Genomic DNA, 27,449 nt, shown 5'->3' on the forward strand with positions numbered 1-27,449 from the left:
TGAATGGTTTTAGTTGCCATGATGTTACCTGAGTTTGTGGTTGTAAAAGCAGAAGTTTTTCCAGATTACTACATTGGTCATTCAAAGAGCTAGTGAAAGGCAGCCATGTAAACTTGATCCAGCATATTCATATAATCAGAAAATTGAGTAGGATATACTATGTTTATGTAGAGCTATTTGAAATGAAGCTACATGGAAATAATTTTGTGACTTCACAATACTGGGAAGTATGGCTGAATTGATTCTTAGACTTTTGGGGCCCTCTTGTTTCGTTTCAGTTTTGTAAGCCTACTGAAAATGTTAACTACGCCTTCCATAAATGTCAGTAATTTTAAAATTGTGTACTTTTCATCAGATAAAATTGAAGGAATATATTACTGGAATATCCCTCCACCTTCACAAATGAATAATGTGGTGTGAATTTGACTGACCTCTCCAGAGAACATTTTTTAAAAAATCAGCATTTCTAAGGCTGAATCCAGATAACAATCCAGTATGTTTTTTTAAAAGATGAGATCTGGCAGTTGTCTCCTCAAGGCCTCTGTGCAGCTCCCTTCTTTCAGAGAAGAATTAGTGATGTCCCCTCAACCCAAAATCTCAGCATCACTCAGCCTGTGTATTGGAGTGGTAAAACTGGCAACAGTTCTTTGCACATGGCATTTAGGGTCCAGAAGTCTGTTTGCTTTCAATAATGCTTTTATAGAATTCTTTTAGGATTGTAAGCCACGACTTCTTTTAGGAAAAAGTATCTGAGTGGGACTTTCCAGCCTTGTAAAATTCTGAAGATATAAGGGCTTGCATCTTTTCCCAGGCATGCTGCATTGTCTAGCCACATGAATTGCTCTGTTGAGAGCAGTACGGGATCTGGCCAAAACTGGTACAACCTCTGTTGTCATCTTGACAACAATATGAGTCTCTTCTTTTGTTGTGGCCCTTGACCATCTCTTTCTGGTTATGTCAACTAGCTGCTGATTGATCATCCCATCTGAATTTATGATGTTTTAAAACTGTTCTGGCAGGTCTTTAAAGATTTTATTGCACTGTAAAATCATTTCTTTAAGCTATTCGTAATCATTAGCCTTTCAGTGTGAGAGAGTCCTCACTATAGCTTGTGCCCTCCCTACCCCCACCCCAAGTATGGTTCCAATAAACGTAACCAATGAGGCCTGGACTATATGTACAAGACTGAGCTTGTTCTGGCTACACTGTCTTCTGTTTTGACAGTACATCCGTGTCTCAGCATATCCTAAAACTGTGGTTCAAGGCATCCTCCAACACTTCATCATTGGCTTCAGGAGCCTGAGTGTGTGCACTCTGTGCTCACTTGCAGTCTTGCAGAGATGTTACCATAATAGTACCAGTAACACACAGATCTTGAGTTGTGCAGTTTGTGCTACAGAAATCATTTAGGAAACTTTTGAGGCACTATTTTGCAGAAAAAACCTACTTTTGTATTAAATTAATTATCATGTACCCATTTTATTCCCATTTTCCTGCAAAGATCTCAAGGTGTTATACATGGTTCTCTTTTCTCCTAGATTATCTCCAAAGCAACCCTGTGAGGTAGGTTAGGATGCAAGAGTGTGGCTGGCACAAGATCACCCCCCCCCAACTAGCTTTAGGGCTGAGTGGAGATGTGATCTAATTGGGCACTAACTGCTGCACCACATCAGCTCTGAAGTTTAGCATAGTAAGCCAGAAATTACTTCTACTTAAACAATCCCAATTCCTTTCTTCTCTTGTTTCCATAACAACATGTCCTTGTAATGGAACATGTAAGTGCACTGTAAGATTTCCTCCAGCACTGGCTTACCATCATTAGCCTGTGTGTGTCTCAGACACTTCTAACTTCTTGGAACAGGGTTAGGGAGCTTGTGACATGAAGGCAGATTCATTAAAAATAATTCTCAGGCCTGCTGCATTGCCAGGGACTGTCACACATCACGTAAAGGGCAGCAACCGCTATCGGCCATGCATCAAACAATACCACCATACAAGCGCCATGTTCTATACAATTATAACAAGTATTTCTGTGTAGTACATTTGCTGTTCAAAGTGGTCAGCAATCTCCATTGAAAAAGAAAAACAAGGGTGCATGTTTTCATCTGACCTCATTTTCCTTTGTTATATTTTATTTTCATGTGAGTATAAAATGAAGGTCTGTGGGAAGGACAGCTGAGTCATGCAGACTCTGGACCTTCCATGTTTGAGGCCATTCAAAGGTGGGTAGTGATATTTCCTCTGGCTTTGTTAGGAGTGTAAAACAAAAATAGAGTTCACAAAAGTTCGTGGAAGTTTGTGTGCACAAAATGTCCGATGGCTGTTTGCAGAATTATTTTGTGTTGTTATTTTAGGAGGGAGAAGGATTCTCAGCTAGGGATGGGCATAAACTGGCACACGAGCCAAAATTTGGGCTGAACTTCAGCTGGTTTGGAGTTGTGACCTGATGTTCAGGGAAGGCACGTTCCCAAAGCATTTACTGGACCTTTAGCCAGTGCAGTTTGGCTGTTCTAGGCTAGATGAGTTGTGCGAGAAAGAACACGGGATTGGTATTAATGTTCACATTACAGAAGGTTAAGACATTGCAATTTTGATGCTTTGCTATGAAATGTATGTTCTGTACTGTTTTGGAATCTCTATTATAAGTATGTGCCAGATGAAAGGCTGAAATGGATATATTTCTAGAATTCTGTTGCATATACATAGAGATCTTTGTTCCTGTGTGAGCAAGGCATGTAAATGTCAATATAAGGAACCCAGTTGGACTCACTCCTAAGGAAGAAATAACAAGCATGACACTCCAGTTAGCAACTACTGTTTTACCACAGGAAAATTAATAGCATTGGATTAATAATCTACAAACAACATAGGATTAATTAAGGAATCCACAGACAACGTTTGATTACAAGAGATACTACGTGAGGAATTACTGACTTAGGACTGTTCTGTTCCTTTAAGAGTGATAAATATTTGAGAATTTCCTCTCCCAGGTAATCCCCCCCTTTTCTTGGCTGCTGCAGAAAGGGAAGAAAGGTGTAGTTGAATCCAGATGGCATACAATTGAAGATTAAGAAATTCCAATGTGAAGTGATTAATCTCTTAGCAAAAATATGCAAAAATTAGAGCCTCTTGTGGCGCAGAGCGGTAAAGCAGCCAACATGTTGTTTGAAGCTCTGCCCATGAGGCTGGGAGTTTCATCCCAGCAGCCGGCTCAAGGTTGACTCAGCCTTCCATCCTTCCGAGGTCGGTAAAATGAGTACCCAGCTTGCTGGGGGGTAAACGGTAATGATTGGGGAAGGCACTGGTAAACCATCCCGTACTGAGTCTGCCAAGAAAACGCTAGAGGGCGTTACCCTAAGGGTCAGACATGACCTGTTGCTTGCATAGGGGATACCTTTACCTTTACAGAAAAAATCAAGTCATGGTGCAGGTGTTCTTCCACCCTTCTTTGCATTTTTGAATTTCAGCAGGCAGTTGGAACTCTATGAGATGCTTGTTTCAGTGGCAGCTGTTGCTGGTGGCTTACATTTCAAATCAAGCCACATATAAGCTACTTAGAAACAGGTATTAATTGAAAGGAATACTACAACATTAGCGTGTTCATTGGAGGTTTGTCAGCCCTGGCCCCGGCAGAATAGTGAAGGTGCTATGTAATAGGAACTGAACTACAAAAATGTTCAGTGCAGTTGAAGGAACTGAGAACTTGAGCATATGGAGCAAAATTAAAAACACAACTGGTAAAGCAAAGGTAAAATCAAATTGTTTGTTGGCTAATGAAAACAGAGGTTGCCCCTCAGCAAAATTGTTTTAAAATAAATTATCAGTCCTTCCATCCCATTTACTAACTATCTATCTGAGTGGAACTAGAGAAGCTGATGTCATCTAATGTCTTCAAGGACCCTTGTATTACGTACACATTGCAGTTCCCCATATAGAGCTAGACTTATCGCTATTTAAAAAGGACTCTGCAGTTTAAAAGAGCTGAAAGTTTGGGATGCATATTGGAAGTTTTGCATTTGACTAATCTATCACGTTTATGTAAGTTAAATTTTATACCCTTCCTAACCTTGATGCCTTCCACACAGTTTTTGTTCCACCTTTCCTCCCCAGTTGCAATTGCCACATGACATGATGCTCATTTTGATACATGTGTGCCTTTGGGAGCAGCACAAGGAGAAAGTATGGACTCTTCAGATAGTGACTTCCACCTAGGATACTACTCCTCTCGGCCAGTAAGCCAGGACCTGATCACTTTTCATAAGCAAGGTCTAGTCCCCTGAAAATAAGCCATAGTGTGTCTTCTAGAGGAAAAATAAATGTAAGACAGTATCGTATTATCGGGGAAACACAGTAGGAGGAGATGTTTTCAGGAAGGATTCTGGAAGAACTAAGGAAGTGAAAAATGATGTTCTGTGACAGATTAAATATTAAGAAGTAGTTGAGTCCAGATGGCATACAACTGAAGATTAAGAAATTCCAATGTGAAGTAATTAATCTCTTAGCAAAAATATGCAAAATCAGGCTGTCTTCCAGAGGATAAGAAGTTAGAAAATGTAATGCAGGGTATTATAAACCAGTCAGCCTAACATCTGTTCCAGGTAAATTGGTGGAAACTTGTTATAGTATTTTTAGCATATCAGAACAAACCCCACTGAGAATGAATCAGCATGACTTTTGTAAAGTGCTATCTCTCCAGCCTTTTGAAATTCTTTGAGAGAGAGTTAACAAACACAGTTTTTAAAAGAAAAAAATGAATAAGTAAAAAAAATTGCTTTCTTATGTTTACATGACATTTTAAAAAATAATATGCAATGGTGGAGTTAGCATTAGTGCATAGTTTCTGTTAGAATAGTAATAACTAGTGGGTGTGGTATTATTTGAGGCCCACAATGGGAAGGATGAATTGCTCTTATCTAGGTCTCATATTAAACTCTTCTCCACTAACCCCCCCCCACAAAAAAAACAAAAACATTCCCCCTTGAAAACTATTGCTTGTTTTTGGAATGGCTCCAAATGGTATGTTACTTGTCTTCTTCCACTGGGAAATTATCAAATTGCAGTTTTATGTACTGTAAGTAAGCTTGAATGCTTGATGATTAAAAGGAGGTCTACTTTTAAAAACTGGTAACTTCTTTAAACAAAAATTTTGTTTTTCTATATAATTTACAGTTTTATCTACTGTTGCTTAATATTTAATCAAATGGTTTCCTGAAGTTTATTGAATTGGCTTGGACTCCTTCCACCCAGCTCAAAGTTTTTGAAAGTCTTCTAGTTCTAGTAAGATGTTTCTATGGCTGGGATATGGCCTTATAGCTTTTAATGTTGCTCTCCTTGCCAGGGTATCCTACAAACAAAAAACTATATATTGCACTATACCAATAGCAGTTTAAGTTTCTTGAACATGTCATTTTTAAAACAAAAATAGTAAACAACAAAGTTAATTGAGTGTGCAGTGGAAATCCTGACAGACTGTTATGCTCATGATGGAGTTCACAGGGGCTATACTGTAGAGCGGGCTTTCGTGAGACCCTGAGCTTTCTTGATGGCCTTGGAAGGGTTTCCCAAATGGGTGGGAGTTAATTTTTATATATTTTTAAATGTCTTAAACAATTATCAGGTGATATGACCATATATGGTTGAGCTGTTGACCACCCCCCCTACCAAAATGGCCAGTGATAAGCTTGGAGAGGGCAGGGAGGGGCCCCAGGTGGGTGAGTGCACAACTATGCTTCCCACACAATCTGTATGATCGCACCACTTATGGGGTCTTGAAGAATGTTTCATGGGTTTCTCAATGGTACAAGAGTTGAGAAATCCTGGTGTACAGTGTCAGCGTATGAGTGTCAGCAAAGGATATCAGTGTTAGCTGCCTTGGGACACAGATGTCAGTGGCATTCTTACATGAGACTCTTTAGCTCCAGGTTTCCAGTGCTGGAATTTCTAGGACTGATTGTGGGCTTGTCTGAAAGAAAGTAGCTGTTATGAAAGGCATGAGCTGTCACCAAAATGGAAGCCCAGTACATTTCCTCTCCCTGACTCATATCCAGGTGCATTTCCTCACCCTGCCAATCATGTGGAAAGAGGACAGGGAAATGTATTGAAACAGGATACAGTGGAGATGGAAGAACTTAGCACAGGTATACCCATTTGAGGATGCCTCCATTTCTGTCCTCTTAAGACAAGTGCAAGCTATTGTTAAAGCTGCAGCTGTGCCAACCTGTTTATGGTGCCGTGACTAAAGTGATCCCATAGGATTAGGCTGCCCAGATAATAATACTCCTCCAATGAAGCACTAATCTGGCCTAATCACATGATCAGGAACTTGTGGGTTATATCTAGGAGACAAGCATCACCTCTGCAAATCATGCCAGGTGTATTAGACAAACTAGAGTGCAGCTTCCACAATCAAAATGAAGAAAGGCAAGAACATTACTCCTATCCTGTCAGGAAATGTAAGGAAACAAGCCACATTATCATATCATCAGCTACTAGGTCTTCTAAGTATCTTTGCAAATGCACAATAAAATGCATGGAATTGGTTTTCTTTCCAAACAAATTTAGGGGGATCTTAATGGAGAAATAACATTGCTTAGACTTAGAGGATTATGTAGAAGGGAATGGAATTGGGGGGGGAGGGGGCATGAATAATAGTATATAGCGGGAAATAATTACCCAAAACATTTTCAGTGCACTTTTAAAATTCAGCATGAGAAAAATAGTAGAGTTCTCATACTTGGACTCTTACCTAGTATAAGCAGTCCTTGCTGTTTTAGGCTGGGTTTGGAGTTATTACTACTCTGTATGTAATTGTACCTTACATGTACCAGCAGAGAAAGGAGGGAAGGTATAGGCAACTGAAAAGTATACATTTATAAATTGTGCAGTCACAATTCATGCTGGATTCCTCAGCCACTGTTCTTGTACCAATCTACTCCATCTCAGTCCTGCAGTGAGCGACAGATGTTTTCCCCGCCCCCTATAAAAAAACTTGTATATTCTTCAAAGCTGAGGGGCCGCAGAACTCTTCTCAGTTTTTAACATGTATACTGTGTTTGCTGCTTTAACACAGAGATGGTATTTGTCAGTCAAATCTGGCATACATTTTTATGGTCAGTATTACATGGGACCTAATGGCCAGAACCCTGATTGAGCCCGGCCGACTCAGAACATCTGCTGGTCCCCCCCCCCAGACGCCTGCCCATAACTCTCCCAAAGTTACTGTTAATTGTTATTTTATTATAAATGTGGGTTTGTAATCTTTTGATGTTTTATTGAAAGTTGTTTTGATGTTATAATGTTCTGTGTAAACCGCCCAGAGCTGCAAAGAAATAGGCGGTATAGAAATCTAAATAAATAACTAAATAAATAAATAAAATTATGCAGAGTAGTCTTAGATGAAGTGAGGCCAGTAAGCCCAGTTAGAATATAGAATCATAGAGTTGGAAGGGACCTCCAGGGTCCAGCCTAGACTGGAGGAAATTCACCTAACGTCCTAGGCCTCAGTAAGTGGTCTCTCCAGAACAGTTTATCTGAAAAAGCTATGCATACAACCTGAGATATTATATATTTGAAGCATGTCTTTGATAGATGGGATGACAGTATTATAGTCCAAGCAGTTTAAGAATCTAGGGATGCTGTTTCTCCTGGAGTAGCAGATGGCTGTGGTGGCCAGGGCTGCCTTGAGTAGATCCCCTTTTTGAGGTAGATCCCTTCTTTTGTAATCACCAGCAGGACTGACTCCTGTAATATAACACTGCAGCTCTAGAAGCTACAGATGGTGCAGAATGCTGCCACTCACAATCTCTCGATGAATATGGGGAGGCAAGAGCACATCCAACAAACATTGCAGTAACTGCTTGGCTGCCTTTTGACTTCTGAATCCTCTTCAAGGTACACAGAGATTTTTAAAAATGTTAGCTGAAACCCACATATTTTGGGGATTGTCTCTGCCTTAATTTACTTTTTGCAATGGCAGTCGCAGGGGGGAAAACAAATGCAAGCATTTCACCATTTGGCAACCATGAATTAAATTCTGCCTTGAAAAATTAACTCACTATCATAATGAATTTCCTTGCTGTGGGGTAAGTAAGAAGGCAATTCAGGTCTGCACCTGGAAAGGCTGATTTTAGTGTGGAAATAGGTGAAAAAGGCAGCAGTTTAAAAAGGCAAATCCAAATGAAATCGCTTGGGGGAAGAAGGTGATTGTAAGCCACTTTGAGACACATGAGGCCTGCTGAGTGATCCTGGGCCACTCACAATTCTCTCAGAGCTCTCTCCGCCTCCCCTACCTCACAGAGTGTTTGTTGTGGGGAGAGGAGGGGTGGGTGACTGTAAGCTCCTTTGAGACTCCTACAGTAAGGTGACCATATTGTTCCACTTTTGGAGGGACATCTGGGGGTACCTGGCAAATTGTACTTATGTTGAAATTAAAAATATATATATTACAATACTATTTTTGCATTCTATGCGTTCTATGAAACTTTTTGTTGCTCCATATAGGTAGACCAAATTTTTAATCAAGAACCCCCCTGGTCAATGGTGTCCCGCTTTACCAATGTTAAAATCTGGTCACCTTTTCCTACAGGTAGTAAAAAGCAGGGTACAATAAACCAGATCTTCTCTAAATAGGTTAAACAATCTTTCTATGCTTTTCTCAAACAGAATGTGGCTTTCTTGCTTTCAAGTAGTAAAACTGATTGGTTAATGCAGAGGAAGAGCAGACTTTATTTCAGAGGTATTTTATGCTACCTCTGTAGAATCCTGCTCTCTGTTTCTGGGACCTGCTTTTTCCCCATGTGATTTGGGAACTACCAGTCACAGAACAGCAACTTGTATAAAAATCACAGCAAGCCGGCTCAGGGCAGTGAACAAGAGTTAAAATAACATTAGAAAAACAATAACACAGGAGAAAGGGTAGAGGAGCTGTTGCAAGGGCTTTTATATGGAAGGACAAGAATGTGATTACAGCAGCACTGGAAGAGTGGCGGAGACCTACTTTTAATTGCATGTGACCTGCTGCCTTCCATGGGTTCATGCATTGCCAAACTTTGGTTTTGTTCTGTTTCCTAACGGCGGCTGTTGTTTTAAATCTTGTTAACTTATTTGAGCCTCTGTTTTAAATTTACTGTACAGTGTATTTCATTTTTTATTTATTCTGTTCTTCACTGCTTCAAGCACAGGAACAAGGGCATATAAACGCCTACAAGAAAGGAACTGCTCCAGCGTTGAGCTCCAATCCTTGCTTCTGCTGTGAGCTGCAAGTTAATGAATGATTTCTGCTGCTGTGTATTCCTTGCTGAGTTGGCCTTGCCCTGGCCTTGGAGCCCTGCCAGTTCTGTACTGGGCTCTTCTTTATTACTCTTTTGTAAATGAAATAAGTCACCTAAGTTGCAAATCTGTGTTCAGCTAATATATTTGTCCTTGCACGGAGTCCAAATCCACCAAAGCAACTGCTGAAGTTCTGTGCTCTGATCACTATGGTACTCGTATCATCAGAAAAAAAACGGTATCTCACCCCCCCTCCCATTTATGAAATGCTTATTCCAACTGAGAAACAGGGACATTAACATGTGAGCATTTGAGTAGAGCCAATAAGCTTACATTCCTGATTCTGTGACTGCTTCAGTGCAAGAGCATCTGCCACATAAATAATCTTTCTCTGTGTTTCTGAATATATTAACACTTATAATATCACCATCCTTATTTGCTATTTCCATGGAAACCTGAAGAGGAGCTGGGAGGGACTGCATTCATTTATAGTGGTTAGATGAGAAAATATGTTCTCTTTCTCTCTCTCTAGGCCTTATTCTGGATAGGCTGATGTACAGTAACCAATTAATAATTACGTATAGTGTATATTGATTATGCTGTCCTCATTTTCCTAATGGCTCAGGTTTGGCTACAACTGAAAAACAAAACTAAAATATACACTTAATCAGTAATAGTGTCAAAAGCACTTGAGACAGAAGCTCACAGGAAATCTGAAATTCCAAGACCCCTCCTGTAGATTTCTTTGTTGCTCATCCCCCCACACATGCTCACAACCTCTTCTCTCAAGGGGATTATCTTTCACTTCTCCTCCTTATTTGCTTACTCTGGCTCATCTGCCCATGGCTTCATATTGATTTGCAGCATCAAGAACCGTCTTCAGTAATCATACAAACTGCTCGTAGTGTGTTTGAGGTGGAGGTGAATTCTTCACAGTTCCAATGAACAAAAACAAAAAGGAGACTAGTAGGGCTTGCAAATTTATGGTGGCATATAAAAAACACTGCAATAAATGTCTGAGCAGAATGCTTTCCCTGCTTCAGAGAAGGTGGGAGAGTATTTCTACTCCTACTGTAACAGAAGACCAAGGAAGATGGAATTTGGGACTGTATCACAATACCAGTTAAAGTGATGAAAATATTTACATACCACCTTTCTGAAAAAAAGACTCAAGAGGGCTCACAATATGTATATGACTATCATTATCCATGGTTCCTGTATATATTTGTGAAACAGCCTGGGGGGTGGAACGTGTCTGGCTGTCCAAGTTGGAATAGGGCCAATCAGGGTGCAGCCAGGCCTAATTGGTTCTGCCCCTGCAGCTCCCTCCTTCCATCCCTGGACTCTAGCCTCTTTGCTCTCAGATGCGCCTCAGTGCCTGGAGCCAGTAGCAAGGGGAGAGGGCCCTAGGCAAAGGGTCCTGGTGGAAGATCTGCTAACGAGGGCCTCTTGGCCTGCTAAACTGGGCCTGCTAACAAGGGCCTCTTGGCCTCCTGCTAAGCAGGGCCTGCTAATGAGGTCCTCCCAGCCTGCTGACTGCCTGCTAAGGAGCTCTGTCCTGGACCTGCTAACGAGCTGCCCAGCCCCTGCCCGCCCCACTTGATCCTGTGGTGAGCTGCGATCCAAAGCTACCTTAAGCTGCCTGGCCAGGAGAGGGGACCCTTTCAAGGCCCGTTCTTAGGAATGGGCATTGAAACTAGTAATAAGAATATGAAATAGGAAGAGGTGGGGGGGAACAGGCCAACTACAAATGATAATCATCAACTAGCAACTGAGAAAACCGCCCATCATTTCACCACAGCTATCATAATCTCTACAAAACCTTTTGAAATAATGCACCCTTATAACTTTCTTGAAAATTGGGAGGGTAAATGCTCCCCTGCCTTCCTTTGACAGCACGTTCCACCAGACTATATGGATGGTTTAAAAGATCTAAAATAGAAAATGGCTAAGAGAATGATCCTGTTAAATGGCATATATTTTGAGCAAGGAGCAGTGGAGAGAATGAAGCTGGCACATTAATTCATACCAGGAAAAGCAGTCCTTTTGATATGTGGTTTCTAGTGTAGTTGAGAAGTGAATAAACAACCCAATGCACTCTTTTAATATTGGTGATATTGATCACAGACGGGCTCCCTTGGAAACCAGGATGCTGGGGCTGTACTAGGAAGGGAGGACACACTAGGGAGCAACAATTTCTATCCCTTTTCAAAGCCTGAGATACTAGACATACATTAAGGATCTAGTCGAGTCACTGCTTACACTCTCAATCTATTGTTGCTTGGAGTTGGACAACCTTGATGTACTCTGACCCTATGGAGAGGGTGTGCTACTACCAGCTGCCCCTTAAGTGAATACCGATGCTAGCAGGAGAAAATAAATGATACAAAGGGAAACTGTGCTATGAATCCAGAGTTTTTAATTTCTTATACAACAGCAGGAGAAAATATTAAAGAAAGTGTGTGTGAGAGAGACACTGTCAAATTGCTGGATAAATTTCAAGCTCTCTCTAGCTGGTAGGAATTTCCCTTCAGTGTAACACTTTCTCAGAATATGATTCAGTCATAGACCCATTCGTTAAGAGCATTTCCTTCAGCAAACACACATCCATCCATCTATTTATTTGATTTTTAGCCTGCGACTCTCTGGAGACTTGTGGGTACAATATATAAAATCTCCATAAAACATAAAAACCACACCCCAAAGACAGACAAACATGAGCTAGGATAAGATCTGCAGGAGCATTCTTAGTATAGATGGCACTGCTGAAAAGGGCATTTGGCAGATCGTAGGGACTTTTGAACTAATACGAGAACTAGTAGTACAGAGACCTCTGCATTGCATCATAGAAGGGAAAACCCAGCCTTCTTGAATACGTGATACACACACACACACACCAGTAAGCCATTGGTCTTATCTCCTACAAATAGGTAAATTATGGGTGCAATTAATCCAGATTGAAAAGAACTGGCACATATATTTTTAGAAGTTGTAATTTTAAACTCTGCATGAAATCTCTGTTCAAGTAGGGTACCATGGACAGCTCCACACAAACTCTTTCTAGGGACACTGACATTCAGATTGATGTTTTTTTGATACTGGCATGAACTCACTAAAAATGTTTAATAGCTGCTGACTGCTTGAAACCTTATAAATGTTGTACACCAGAAAGAAAAGCATGAAAATTATATGTAAATCTGCCCATGTGATTATCAGAAGGAAAGCTGTGGTATTTAAATAGGCCCTCAATTCAGAGATACTAAGCTGATATTTTGAAAATTACTGCTGCCTTCTTATAGTTTAGAGCAGTGGTTCTCAACCTTCTTAATGCCGCAACCCTTTAATACAGTTCATCATATTGTTGTGATTCCCAACCATAAAATTATGCAGGTGTTCTTTCACAGAAATTAAACTGAAACTGACCAGTGATGTGAAGATCCATTGATCATGATTGTATATAAATTGATTTTTTCCCGGGGTTTCTCAGTTCAGGTCTGCCTCTTGTCCCACCATGCTGATTTCGCTCTTTTCCGCTGCTCCAGACAGATGAACGCTCTATCTCAATCTGCCCCAAAAGGTTGTTGTGTGGATGGCGCCCCCCCAAAAAAGCTGCTTGCCCTACCATGACCCCTGTGAAAGGGGGTTCAACCCCAAAGGGGTCTCGACCCCCAGGTTGAGAACCACTGGTTTAGAGCTTGTCCTGACTGATCAGTTTTCAATGAAGACTGCATTTAGGTGTCCCTTTTAACTTGCTTTTTTACTAAATTATGTTCTTCTTAACATGTAAAACATGTCAAATTGGTGTCAGGGACTAATAGAGCTATATGGGGTTCCCAATGGGGGAATGTGGCCATATTCTCCTAATGCTATATAAAGGTAAAGGTATCCCCTGTGCAAGCAAAGTCGTGTCTGACCCTTGGGGTGACACCCTCTAGCATTTTCTTGGCAGACTCAATACGGGGTGGTTTGGCATTCCTTTCCCCAGTCATTACCGTTTTACCCCCCAGCAAGCTGGGTACTCATTTTACCGACCTCGGAAGGATGGCAGGCTGAGTCAACCTTGAGCTGGCTGCTGGGATCGAACACCAAGCCTCATGGTCAGAGCTTCAGACAGCATGTTGGCTGCCTTACCACCCTGCGCCACAAGAGGCAATAAGGGAAGACAAAAAAATGATTCGAAATTGCATTATATGAGCTCATAGCAATATATTGTGTTCTCACCAGCTTGGGCATGCCAAGCATTCTTCCTTTGAATGGCAGACCTTCCCTGCCCTGCCAAGTCATGCTTCTGAAACACTGCTCAGTTTCAAAAGGCGGCTGCTGTATGGTGGCTGTGGATAAACAATTTGGGCATGAGGAACAAAGGGATGTTGTTCCTTGCATCCAGGCTTACATGAAAAAGTGTTGCCATACTGTGTTGACATCATTGCATCCTCTCAAGCAGGAATTGAGAGTGTGCTATGGTAGTAAACAACTGCAGCTCCCTAATGGGATCTAAAGACTGATGCTGCATAATAAGAATAACCTTGAATGTTCAGTCCTCTACATATTGTTTTACAGATAAGAGGAAAACAGGGAAATGTTCAAAACTTGGAATATTCAGTCTAGGGAAGGGAATTATATGGAAGGGAAACAAGAAAAGTGTTATTTGCATAAAGCACTGTTGCCAGGAAAATGTGAAGGGTTCAAGCTTCTGGTAATAGGCTAGATGAGTATTTTGTTAGTAAATTACAAGATTGAGTTAAATATTAGGCAGAACAAAACTGAAGTCCAGTAGCACCATAAAGAACAAAACTTTACAGAGTTTCAGCTTTCCTGTGTCAAAACTCACTTTGCCTGATAGAAAAAGGCAGCTATAACAAGTATAATTAAATAAATATAAGGCAGTTGCTAATAGCTACAGTTAAGCCACAGTTCCAATTATCAGCAGATGTATCATTAGATTTCTTTTTATGTTTGGTTTTGGCATAATTAGCTATGTTCAAAACAGATGCATGGGTTGGTCGCTTCAACGCCCAAAGCGGCCAGTCTCTCCCAGTGCAGCCAGCACCACGCTGCGGGGCGGGGGGGGGGGGAGCAGAGGCACAGGTGCCTCCAATGCCCGTGGCGCTGGCTGAGCCGGGAGATTCTGGCCACTTTGGGCGCCGAAGTGCCCAACCCTATTGAAGATACTTTAAGCCAACATGTGTAGTATTTTGTGGCAAACCAATGTAAGTAATAAGCACTTTTCTTTCTGCTAAAAATTAGTGGAATGTTTAGTCTGAAATGTAACTATTTTCCTGAAGGGAAATAAATCCTGGGTTGTATTCTGAAGATTTAGTATTTTAAATTTTGAATATTCACTATCTGTAATGATTTCTTCAGAAAAACTGAAGACCACAAGCAGGAGTCCAGTGGCATCATAAGGACTATCAGAATTTTATTTATTTATTCAAACCACCTACACAGAAGCTCTCACTAATGAGCACAGCAGATGAAGTTTTTAGGTTTTAAACCCTGCTCTTTACTATCCTAAGGAGTCTCAAAATGGAATTTAATCACCTTCCCTTCCTTTGCGCACAACAGGCACGTTGTGAGGTAGGTGGGGCTCAGAGAGCTCTGACAGGACTGCTTTGTCAGACCAGCACTATCAGGGATGTGACTAGCCCAAGGTCACTCAGCTGGCTGCGGAATCAAACCCAGCACGTCACATTAGAAACCACTGGTCTTAACCACTAAATCAAGAGGGCTCTAGTCTGTGAAAGCTTACACTAGAATCAAATGTTGTTAATCTATAAGGTGCCACTGGATTCATGTTTACTTTTACTGCAGTGAGGCTAGTATGGCTGTTTGTCTGAGACAAAAGACTTTGTCTACTAATGAGGTTGTGGCTTATTCAGTTCATTCAGTGTTTTGTCTGGCAGATGGTTGCTGACATTTCTGTTCTTCCCACAGAGCCGAATGGCAGAGAGTCTTCGCCTTTTTGACTCCATTTGCAACAACAACTGGTTTATCAACACCTCCCTCATCCTCTTCCTGAATAAGAAGGATCTACTGGCAGAAAAAATTCGCCGCATTCCGCTAACAGTTTGTTTTCCTGAGTACAAAGGCCAAAACACTTATGAGGAGGCAGCTGTCTATATCCAACGGCAGTTTGAGGACTTGAATCGTAACAAGGAAACCAAGGAGATCTATTCACATTTCACTTGTGCTACAGATACCAGTAATATTCAGTTTGTTTTTGATGCGGTGACAGATGTCATCATCCAGAACAATCTCAAGTACATTGGCCTTTGCTAAGGAGCCATGTAAACGTCTTTGGTTTCTCAAGGTGATGCAAAAGAGGCCAACTGCCTGTCCTCACAATGGAAATACCAGGGCAGCATTTGGAAGACCCAGTCACGGAGGGGAGAAATATGAAGTATGTTCACATCCCTTCAGCTGCCTACACGCATTTTTTGCAAAAAAAAAGAAAAAAAAGTTAAATGTTTTGGAATGTGCAAGGCCTCCCTAAATGGTGAGGTTTTAAACTGTATGGAAATGTTTTCACTACTATCACCGCACCACTGGTTCATTCTATGTGTTTAATTTATTATTCCTATAAGATGGTAGAACTATGCTATTCTATGTAAGAGCAGATTGTTGTCTTTGCTGTCTTAGAAGCCATTTAATGTCAGGAAGATGCAAACTTGGTGGAGTGGGAGAGAGGGCTTATGTTGTGGTTCTTTTCCTCCTAAGAGGCTGGAGAACTGATATACCCACAAATATTGATCCTTAATGATATCCTGGTGCACAGTCAGTAGATGCATATAGACATGGATCACGTATACAAAATAAATCAACTTGAAGCAAATACAAAGTACGTAAGAAGTACCTGTTGTCTTTGCATCATAGTTGATCATGATTATTCCACCTGTTGGAGGAATTGAAAGTGCAAAAAAGTTCTGTGAGTTCCTATCCAATCTGTAGTCCTTTTTGCTGTTTAGAACTTCAAAGTTTGCAGCAAAAAAAAAAGAAAAGAAAACTAAAGGAATGATTAAATAAAGACTAGGCCAAATGCAGTCAGTGTTTCTTCTACCAGAGAGGAATTTTATACATCAAAAGTCTTCTTTTACATCCTTTTTTTGCCAAATAATTGTGCTGTTTCACAAAAAAAAAAAAAACCTCTAAAAGTTTAATAAGTGGTTGGATGTTCTTTTTTTAAAAAAAGAAATACAGATATATATATAAAAATAAGACATTTTGGAAAAAAAATATTGTTTTGTGTCTGGATTTATGAGTGTGCCAATGGACAAATCTAATCTGTTGCTCCAAGGAAATTCTGAGAAGTATGGCAACATTTACAACAGCCTTTACAAAAACAGGAGCCAATGAAACTGTACAATGTAGGCTTTTTTTTTTCCTTTTTTGGGGTGTTTTTTATTTTTTAACAGTGTGTTGTAATTAATAGGTGAACAGATGAGTGATATGAACAATACCTAAATGTCTTGATATTTAAATTTTTAAAATTAAAATTGCAGTTCAATGAAATTGAAGAAGTTGAAGCAATGCATTCTTCAGCTTCCTTTCATCCTGTATACCAATGATACTGGATGGTGTATTATTCTAGCAAATTTTCAGGAAAGTCTGAATGCCCAAGAAACTGTGTGATATAACTTGAAACACTCACACAGCCATTGGTGATGCTTCTCTCCTTTTCTCCTCTGATCCCATGCAAAAGCTCTTACAGGATCAGTGTGTAAATAAATGTTCAAGAATTGTAAAGCACATAAACGTGTTCACACTTTCTGTCAAATACACACACAGCAAGAATTCAGGGAGAATTTTCTTCTCTGTCCCCCTGTTTCCCACTTGTGTGAAAATTAGTGCAAATTCTCAGCCAAGGGCTCTAAGAAAAATATAGAGGAAATAATGAATGAAAATGCAGTTATAGGCTGTTCACTTCAAGAAAATAAATAATCTGACTGATCCCAACTAGTTCATGGTGTGCTCATTGTTGTAGATCTTATGATTTAAAATCCCACAAGTGGTTTCCCTCTTCTTTATTTGTCGTAGATTGGAGCTCTTATGCAATTAAATCCTTTTTAGTTTACAGGGTTGGTGATTTGGCTGTAGTTGAATGATTCGTCACTGTGTCATAGATACAGTATGATATTGTATGAACTTGGAGTGTAGCTTTCTTCAGAAAGAGCTTAAAAGGCTGAGGGTTGAAGGGTACCCTTGAGAGTGCTTTGCAGAAGAAAATTTCCCAGTGTCATTTTGCCTAGCTCTAGGGGGTACCAATCATAGCCCTATTTGTAAAAAGCAGTCTTTAAAGAAACAGACATTAGTCTTGGAAAACTTGTATCTATGAGAACTCATACTTGTGAATCCTACTGAATGTAATCTGGGAACCAACGTTTAAAAGGCTATTTATAAAGGCCAAGACTTTAAAAGTGCCAGTAAATGGAAGGAAATGCCTAACTGATCTAAACACAACTATTTAGTGAATGCTGCTCTCTGATTTAAGCTTACAGTACTTTCTAGCTGTGGAGGATGCAGCAAAAAAACTGGGTCACTTTTTGGTCTCCGTATCTGACATCCCATGGACTGGTGCCACCTTGTGCCATTAGAAGGTAAAGGCAAACAGCTGGAAGGGTAGACTGGCAAAACTACTGTGGATTATAAAATTATTTGTTTGGACCTATCAGCCTTTGAACTTAATGGGACATCTTTCCAAGTAAATGCACTTAGATAATGTGAACTGCTGAGAATTCCAAATCAAACTGTAAGATGCTTGCTCTTGAAGTATGAAGATTTATAACAATTCAGACCCCTTGACTGAAATTAGTGTGGTCTGACTGCAGATTGCAGGTGGGAGTGGTCCACTGCTAAAAGTTTTTATCCCCAGTTTTATCCAAATTAAAGTTGTAACAAGATCTAACCCAGATATACAGAATCTTGAGCTCAGACAAAAACGCTAAAGGTGCGCAATTTGTGGTTGCAGTAACCAACTTCAAACTTACAGTATAAAATACTGGTATGTCATGTAGCTGTCATATTCATGGATTTTTAAGATACAGAAGTCACCACTTTTAGGATACGTATCTTTGTTGCTTGCATTTGACATCAGATACATAAGCGCTAAGCACAGGATTCAAATAAGTCTCCATTGGTGAACTTAAAAAAAAACCCTAATATTTATTCATTCATTTTTTTAAATTTATATATCGCCCTCCCTTGTGGCTCAGAACGGTTTACACTGAAACTTTCATAATGAAGTACATTATAATGTTTTGACTTGAATACATAGCATTTTCTTAACAGAAGGAAGAATTAACAGGAGGAACTCATAACACAATGTAATATAGGACATCAGCATTGTTGCTCTAGTTTGGCATTCCATACTACACTGTAGGATCTGTTATTTTGTGGGTTCAGTTTGATGGCAGGAGGGGCCTTGGGCTCCGGTTGGTGCAGGTTCATTTGCCTCGACCAAAAGCCTGGTGGAAGAGTTCCATTTTGCAGTCCCTGCAGAATTGTTGACGTGGAAACATCTACTGGCACGGTCCCTCAAATGGAAGTCTACAAATGTGACATCCGTAGTCCAGCCCCCAGGGACCACACCAGTAGATGGAGAGTGTGGGTGGCCTTGGAGAACAAGCAATAGTGGCAGCAGGCAAGGCTCAGAGCTGAGCCCCGTTCGCCGTGATGCTGCCTGTCCGAGGCTGCCCACACCCTCAGAAGAGCGCAGGGGGCCTTGGAGGATGAATGGTAGCAGGGAACAAGCCTCAGCTCCGGGCCTCACCACCCACCGCTACTGTTTGTCCTCTGAGGCTGCCCATGCCCTCAGGAGAGCACAGGCGGCCTTGCAGGATGAGCGGTAGCAGTGAACAGGGCTTGACCCCAGGCCTTGCCACCCGCTGCTGCTGCTTGTCCTCCAAGTCTGCCCCCATCCTCAGGAGAACACAGGCAGGCTTGGAAACAAGCAGCGGTGGCGGCTGACCAGGCTCAAAGCCGAGCTTGATTTGCCGCACTGCTGCCACCTGTCCTCCAAGATTGCCTTGCACCCTCAGGAGAGCACGGGCATCCTCAGAGGACAGGCGGTATCAGCGAATGGGGCTCGGCTCTGGGCCTTGCCACCCACTGCCACTGCTTGTCCTCCAAGGCTGCCCCTGCCCTCAGCAGAGCGTAGGCATTCTTGAAGAGTGTATGGCGGCAGCTGGCCCCAGAGTCCAGCCCTATTTGCTGTGCCACCACTGCCTGCCTTCTGAGCCTGGTGGAGGCCAGCGGACAGGGCCTGGCACCCAGACTCACCAGCCATCGCTCCAGCCATTTTGTGGGATGTTTCCACATAATGGCTGAGAATCTGGTTGCCAGCATTTTTTTATTTTAGGTCTGGCAGGCCCTGATGCCATCTTGGAGCTCATTCCACCAGATGGGAGCCAGGACAGAGAAAATTCTGGCTCTGGCTGAGGTCAAACAAGCTTCCCTGGGGCCAGGGATCACCAGCTTGTTGATTTTAACCAAGCGTAGTGCTCACTGGGGGGGCATAGGTAGATAGGAAGTCCCTCAGATACTCAGGGCCCAGACTGTGTATGGCCTTGAAGGTGATTACCTTGAGCCTGATCTGGTAGTCAAGTGGTAGCCAGTGCAGTTGGAATGCGGACCTGATGTGGGCTCTCCAAGGTGTTCCCGTAAGAACCCTAGCTCCTGCATTCTGTACCAGTTGGAATTTCCTAATCAGGGGTAGGCCTGCACAGAGCGAGTTGCAGAAATCCAGAAGACACCGCCAAGGAGCCGCCCGCCCTCGCAAAAGGCCTCTAACGGGTAAGCCACCTTTCCTCACCCTACCCTCGCCAGTCCCTCGCTCTGCCCCCGCCTGCTAGCACGCATTGTATTTGTTATACAATGGGCTTTTTTACTAGTTAAATATATGTCTAGTATAGCCAGGCCACAAATCCTGAGGGTACTTCAATGATATTCCAATGCCCAATGCTGTAAAACCTCTAAATAACAGGAATAGGCAGGACTGGTAACTAAGCAGCAAGTAGGAGCAAAGACTTCAAGTATCAACAATACTTAAGGGTAAAAACTGTATCCGGAGTAGAGACTTTTTAAGAAGTAAAGGCCTAATCAAGTGAAGGTCATGCTAGTGAATGGGTGTAGAATGAGAAAGGAGAATAAAAGACCAGAGAAGGAAAATGCAGAAACTGATGCAGGTAGTAAAATAACTAGCAAGGCCTGCGGCCTGTATGATAGAAGGACCAGGCCTATGCCAACCCATGAGACAGGGAGGTGACAGTCCTGTCCAGAAGAACAGCAGGTTATTTTTTGAGGACCTGTCTGCCTTAATGTCTAACCTTGTACTAAAGGTGCAGTGGTTGGAGGCAGCAAGTAAGGAATCAAATCCCTGGTAGAGGCAGTAAGTGATGTGGATTGCCAAGCTACAATTGAGCAATGCGAACCTGAGTTTCTGTTATTGCAAACAAATTGTGCAGTAAACCACAGCCTTAATGGTCTTCCTTTTGGCTACCTTTTACCTAGGTGCCCTTGGCTGTACAGATTTGATAGGTACCTTAAAGACCAGCAGGTTTAATATGACATAAAAAAATGTTCATGGGCAAGAACCCACTTCATTGCTTGAAGTGTTATCCTCAGCTGTCAGAGTAATATCTATGGGGACAGATGAAAAAAATCTTAACTTTGGGGTCAATAAATGCTGACAGTGAAATGTAGGCCATTTTTATAGAAATCTCAGCTGTATTTGAGAGGCACAAAGAAACTATTAACAACAGCAGTAATTGATGATGATAATACATTCTTCTTAGACAAAATTCAGCTTCTTTAACACCTGTAGTCTAAGTGATAAGAATTCGTTGTCCTGACTGAGCTTTAATTGGACAGTGTCAAGTTTCCCAATTCTAATTCTGTAGTTTCACACTGAAGTTCATTTCTATGCGGAAACCATTAAGAACACATGTAATGTGCTATCTGCATATATGTACTTATTTCCCCTAGAACTGCAGGCTTTTTAAAAAATCAGTGTTGTACTGTTAATTAGAAATCTATTTACTGGGAGAAAATATGGAGTAGAAGAGTGAAATATATTGAAATTGGTCTGTGATACTTCTACTAAAAGGAAATAGTAGGTAAGACCTAGTTGTTATTTTTTAAATAAAAGGCCATTGACAACAGTGGAGAAACAGGATTTTTCATCCCACTTCTTCTGCATGGAGTTCTGCATTTAACTTCAGAAAGGTTACTGTACTAGATAAAGTGCCTTCTGACCCAGAAGGAGAATGTTGTGAAACTTCTGACCGAACCCAGCTGAAAAAAAGCTTATACTTTAACGAAGGAAAAAATCTTTCCACCCAAAGCCATGCTATGAATAGCACATTCTCCTGCATTCTTGCTTTGTAAAAATAAAAAAATAAAAAAAGGGGGGGGGGAGAAATTGGGTGTTAATTTTATGTGTTTTTTTCTTAACCTATTGTACCTTTTTATGATTTTAATAATTTCTGCTTCTCTAACTTCCTCTGACATCCTTGAATCAAAATCCTTCTCCTTCGAAGAATAAATTATGCAATTAACTTTGTATCCATTTCTTCAGTTTTCTGATTTACCAATTTTACAATATACTAATACCTGGAAATTAAAACATGCATACGAAAATCCTTTCCATCCAGCAAGCCTGGCATATTATGGGTGGGTTGTAGTTTGCTAAAATGAACAAAAGAGCCTCTGGCCTGCTTTACATTTGGCACCCTGGGGAGTAATATAGGTTGCAACAAAATGCAGTTCACCTCACCAAAGTTTCAAAGATAGTATCAAAACTCTATGATAAATTAGCCATGAAAACCCACACAATTTCAGAAAGCTATACCTTAAGGTTGGATGGCAGACAGTTCACAAGCACTATGCAACCAAAGTGTTTGACATTTTGCTTGTTCTTAGCAACTTGATGAAATCACTGGGCAAAGTATAGGGAATTTTTAGGTTCTGCAGCATTTCTGTCTTCACATAGTAAGGTCCCCTACTCATAAACAAAAATAGAACTACTTCCTCTCCCTCTCCCCCTCCAGCTGCCACTAATAGGAATTAGTATATTTCCCTTATGTCATCAGTGACTACTGTTGGCAGCAGTACACAGTATGCAGGAATTCTACTCTCTTGTTTCCCTGTAGGTGACACCAAGAGCCAACAGGTAGGATAGCCTGGGAGGTTCTCTGGCAATGGAAAACCAAACCGGGCTGCTCATTGGCTACTGAAAGTATACTCAAAGATGAATGTGTTATGGGCACTAGTTTCATATATTCTCTTCCACCCAGTGCCTCTCTCTTGACCCTTTTGTCAGCCATTCATTAATTAATTCATTCATTCATTCATTCATTCATTCATTCATTCATTCATTCATTCATTCGTAGAATCATAGAATCATAGAGTTGGAAGGGGCCATACAGGCCATCTAGTCCCACCCCCTGCTCAACGCAGGATCAGCCCAAAGCATCCTAAAGCATCCAAGAAAAGTGTTTATCCAACCTTTGCTTGAAGACTGCCAGTGAGGGGGAGCTCACCACCTCCTTAGGCAGCCTATTCCACTGCTGAACTACTGACTGTGAAAACTCCTGAAATTCATTCATTTATATACCGCCCTCCCCGGAGGCTCAAGAAGATGAGTTCTTTGAAGACTTAAAACATACAGAGGAGAGGGGACAGAAGTTCCAATAACTCAGATAATGTAAAGAGAAATGAACAATCGTTCTAAACTGAGTTCTACCACAGACCTGCTGCACCAACAAATTAACAGGTTCACCACAGGACACATATATACTACAGTCTCGTAAATACTAGTTTAATTAGCCTGGCTCCCCCCCCCAAAGAATCATGGGAGATGCAAATTAGTGAAGATGCAAAGAATTTAATCTCTATTCCCAGCCCTTCTCCAAAACCAGAGTCCCCTAGGAAGAAGGAACAAATCATAAAGTTTAATACCAGGGGTAGTCAAACTGCGGCCCTCCAGATGTCCATGGACTACAATTCCCAGGAGCCCCTGCCAGCGAATGCTGGCAGGGGGCTCCTGGGAATTGTAGTCCATGGACATCTGGAGGGCCGCAGTTTGACTACACCTGGTTTAATACGGTAGTCAGGGCTGATTCGCTGCCTCTGCAACACAAATTCTTGCTTCGGGTATCAGTAGTAGAAGGCAGCAATGTGGAAGAGGTTACAAGTGTGCTTCGCGCTTCTTGTCACCTCGTGGGCTGTGCAGGTTCTTGAGCCCACCTGGGACATAGTATTTGGGGTGGCAATATGCCTTGAATTGGCCAGGTCTGTATTGTTAAATATATTCTTTAAATGTTGGGGTGATTGGACAAAGCAATCTAGACCAATAGTCTCTCAAAATGCCATCTCCACTTTCCTTCTTCCACATGCAGATCAAATGATTAATTTCAGATGTACATTAGCCACAAATGCTGCATGCCAGAAAATAACTAGCTGCATTTTTCTCAAACAAAGCAAGCTGCAAATTGAAGACTGTCTTTAGCTGATTTGGTCTAAGTAAAAACTTTTTCTGACAATAACATGACAATTAACTATATCCTGAGAAGACTGAAGTCCCTGGGATACTTGACTTTATATGTGCATTGGAAATGCTTTTCATCAGCACACATTATAGGCTCAGGGTGCCCATTACATAATTTTAAACTACTATTATTGGCAAGCAGTAAAATGAAAGCAATCAATGGTTCTGAATAACTAATACTGTGAACTTTAATTTGTCATACCTACAGGCAGTTCTGACATTAGTTTCAATCCATAGTGCATGTTCCACCGACAGATGTCAACCGGATCATTCAAAAGTTGTGCTAGAGCTGGAATGACTTTCTGTTTTATAAAATTGTACCTAAAATCAGAAAGTACACATTTCTGTAATCAATCACACTTTTGTTCCAAGATGTTCACAGTAGTGTACTGTACCCTCTCTCATTTTATCTTCACAAAACCCCTGCAAGGTAAGCCAATCCAAGAAGGGGAGTGACCCACGCAACACTCTTTCATGAACTCCCTACCTGTTGTCTTATTAGCAAAATACTGAGCTCATCCAAATTATGTCCATCACATTTTTGTATTCATGACTTGGACACAGAATGGTAGCCTCTCTTTGACCGATTATGCACGGCAGCAGCCGGGCTACCACCATTCTGGTGCGCCGGGGTAAAAAGCCCCAGTGTCCCCTGAGTATGCACGGGGGCAGAGCATCCCAGGGACATGCTGGCTTCCCCAGTGCAATGGCCCTGCACATGCAATGTGGGGTAGGAAGCACCGGGTGCACTTGGAAGCGGCGCCAGCTGCAGCGAGGGGTCGGTGGCAAGCCCCCCCCCCCACTGCACAATGTTGGGGAGGAGCATGCTGTTTTCCCACCACGGCGGGGGCAGGGGGATGGCAGAAATCAATCATTCAGTTTTCTTTTGAATCTTAAAGCAAGCAACATCGCAAAACAAAGAGCCGAGCAGCTTTCCTATGCCTTCTTGGAGCAAGAATGGCTTAAAAAGAGCCCAGGAAGCATCTTGCATCTGTAGAGAACACCTATTTAGAGGCAGGGGGACATCTGGCACAGAGCTGTCCCAATATATTTTGTGGACTCTCCCAATATATTGTTGATGGCCCTGCCCTGTGGCAACCTCCTTATAGTGGCACCCATTACTTTTTCTCAAAAAGCATCTGCAGGTTTAATAACATTTCCCCCCACCCCCAATCATTATAAAACACTGTCTTCCATACAGGTGAACATGTAAAACACTAATTTCTAGAACCTAGAAAATGTATTGCCAAATGAAACTGTATGAATATGTAGCTAAATATCATTTAGCTAATTTACATCAAACTTTGGATCAAATACCTACCTGCCAATATTATGCGTAGCCATTATATAGAGCACCTCTGTTGTTTTTTGTCGCACAGTCTGATCATCATCTAAAAGCAGCTTTTTCAAGTTATCTAGAAATCCTGAAAAATAGGATACATAATCCTTCTGTGTTCTTAAGTTTGGTAGTTAAAACAGTAGTTACGAAGCATTAGGCATAAAAGCCTGTGAGTATATGCATCATACAACTTGTCCTTCCTTGCATACATCCAAAGTTCTGAGTATATCCTGCCAAAAGTCCCTCAGTTTAAAGATTACAGGACTGCCATTATGCATGAATTATCTAACTTCATTTATTTTCAGGTTCTTTCCTTGAAAGCTAATTAGAACTTACTTCAACCTCTCATTATATTCCTGGTTGCTCTTCCCTTGTGAGAATAACATTTACAAACATCTGATACCATCAAGACTCCCAAGCCTGTTACCTTATTCTTCAGTATACCTTTGAAGAGTAACCATTTTGAGCTTTCTGGGGTGCCTGAGAAACTGAACTTTGCATTGTACTATTTTCTCTGGTCTGTCCTAAATTACATAGAGGTCCACAAATCTCCCAGTTTCAAGGATGTAAACACAAGAAATATTTCTTAATGTATCAATTTAAATATTTATAGCCTACTTGGCCATGTGGCTCAGAGCAGCCTACAAGTCAGAGCTGAAACATTACATCTTAAAACCAGTAAAGCCCCAATAACGCCTTCCCCCATAGCTATTACTACCGTTTAATAATTTAGGAATTCCCTAGTCCAACATCCCGTTAAAAGTAAATTTGGTGCACCTCCAACACGCACCTTCCATTTTCCAAAGTACATTTTATAGCCTGATCTGAATGAGTCATACATTCATATTTAGCAGGATTCAGAAATGTACCAACCACGGTGCGATTTGATCCAATGCAGTTTGTGAGTGGGTGGACAGAAGGGATTGTGTCCATGCTTGGCTCTTGTGGCCCTTTCTTGCATGCCCAGCAAAAATGCCAGATGCCAAAAGAAGTTCCTGACAGAGCAGTTTCTCAGTGGAACAGGCTTTCTCGGGAGGTGGTGGGTTCTCCATCTTTGGAGATTTTAAAACAGAGGTTGGATAGCCATCTGACAGAGAAGCTGATTCTGTGAAGGCTTAAGGGGGTGGCAGGTTACAGTGGATGAGCGATAGGGTTCTGAATGTCCTGCATAGTGCAGGGGGTTGGACTAGATGACCCAGGAGGTCCCTTCCAACTCTATTATTCTATGATTCTATGCCACTTTGGGATCAGGAAGCAAATTTCTCCCAGGCCAGACTGGAAGGGATTCTGGGAGGTTTTCTTTTTTTGGGGGGGGGAGCATGGAATTGAGATCACTATAGGTGCGCAGGTACTTGTGAATTCCCTGCATTCTGCATGGTATTGGTGCTAGAATAACCCTGGATGTCCCTTCCAACACTATGATTCTAATATTACACCAGCATTGTGGGGACATTGTGGCAGTGCAAATGGCCAGAGTGATGACATCGACATGACAGATGCAGCACTAGTGGTTTCTTACCTATACTTACTGCTTGGTACGCATTCTCAGGATCATGTACCAGATCACAGAGTGACATCAGTGCCCTCTGCCGGGTCAGCAGGTCAGGATCTTCCAATTCCTCGTTGAGTTTAGGAAGGGCCCTCCGTCCAAACGCAATGGGGGCTTTTGTGGGATCGATATCAGGAGGCAATTTTGATGAAATACGGGGGTGTGCCATTGCAAATTCTTTCTATCCCTGCAATTTACACAAACATCAGTCAAGGGCATTGATCCCTGCACGGATCAAGACCGAACACGCCCCCGCAACCCCCTTTGCTTTCACTGCAAAGTACTTGTGTAGAGAAGACACGTGTCTGTTTTAGGTTTCAGTGCTACACCGGGGGGTCCAAATTCAACGCAGGAATCTTCCAGCAACCCCCCTCCCACCATAGGGTGGAAAAAAACATAACGTTGCAAAGGAGAAACTTTCAAAGTAGAGGACAGGGGAATTGACAGAGGAAACGTTAGCGTCGGGACAAAGAATGAAAATTATCATCCGGGCCACAAAGCAAAGCACCCACCAAAACAGCAATAGAGGAGAAACTCTGGCTTCCGTCAGGCGTGGAGCCTCTCAACATGGTGGACCTCCAGACACCGCCCTGGTTGCCAGGCGCCAGCGACGCCCTCGCTGCGGCCGCCAGTTTCTGGGAATACTAGATTACGGCCGTAGTCAGCGGGAGCGCCCGAGTCCATCGGAAGGCAAACTCCGCAGTCGCCGGCGGCGGTTGCGGAACATGAATGGCGGCAATGACAACATGGGA

General features: G+C 41.8%; 2 protein-coding genes across 3 annotated transcripts in view; one reads left to right on the forward strand and one right to left on the reverse strand.

Moving 5' to 3' along the window:
* Window positions 1-21,823, forward strand: part of GNAZ (G protein subunit alpha z) — a 45,938-nt gene extending 24,115 nt beyond the window's left edge. For both annotated transcript variants that reach the window (XM_077308849.1, XM_077308848.1), the window contains one exon: window positions 15,202-21,823. In XM_077308849.1, coding sequence (XP_077164964.1) covers window positions 15,202-15,546 — 345 coding nt within the window. In that variant the 3' untranslated portion in view covers window positions 15,547-21,823. The remainder of the gene's footprint in view (window positions 1-15,201) is intronic.
* The window catches only part of RSPH14 (radial spoke head 14 homolog), a 67,610-nt gene extending 40,179 nt beyond the window's left edge, over window positions 1-27,431 (reverse strand). Inside the window, exons 1-4 of the mRNA XM_077308850.1 lie at window positions 27,210-27,431; window positions 26,668-26,884; window positions 25,131-25,233; window positions 24,012-24,130 (exon numbers count right to left, since the gene is read on the reverse strand). Coding sequence (XP_077164965.1) covers window positions 24,012-24,130; window positions 25,131-25,233; window positions 26,668-26,866 — 421 coding nt within the window. The 5' untranslated portion in view covers window positions 26,867-26,884; window positions 27,210-27,431. The remainder of the gene's footprint in view (window positions 1-24,011; window positions 24,131-25,130; window positions 25,234-26,667; window positions 26,885-27,209) is intronic.
* Between the last annotated feature and the right edge of the window lie 18 nt (window positions 27,432-27,449).

This window comes from Paroedura picta, chromosome 13, assembly GCF_049243985.1.
Source record: "Paroedura picta isolate Pp20150507F chromosome 13, Ppicta_v3.0, whole genome shotgun sequence".
In the NCBI taxonomy this organism is placed as follows: domain Eukaryota; kingdom Metazoa; phylum Chordata; class Lepidosauria; order Squamata; family Gekkonidae; genus Paroedura; species Paroedura picta.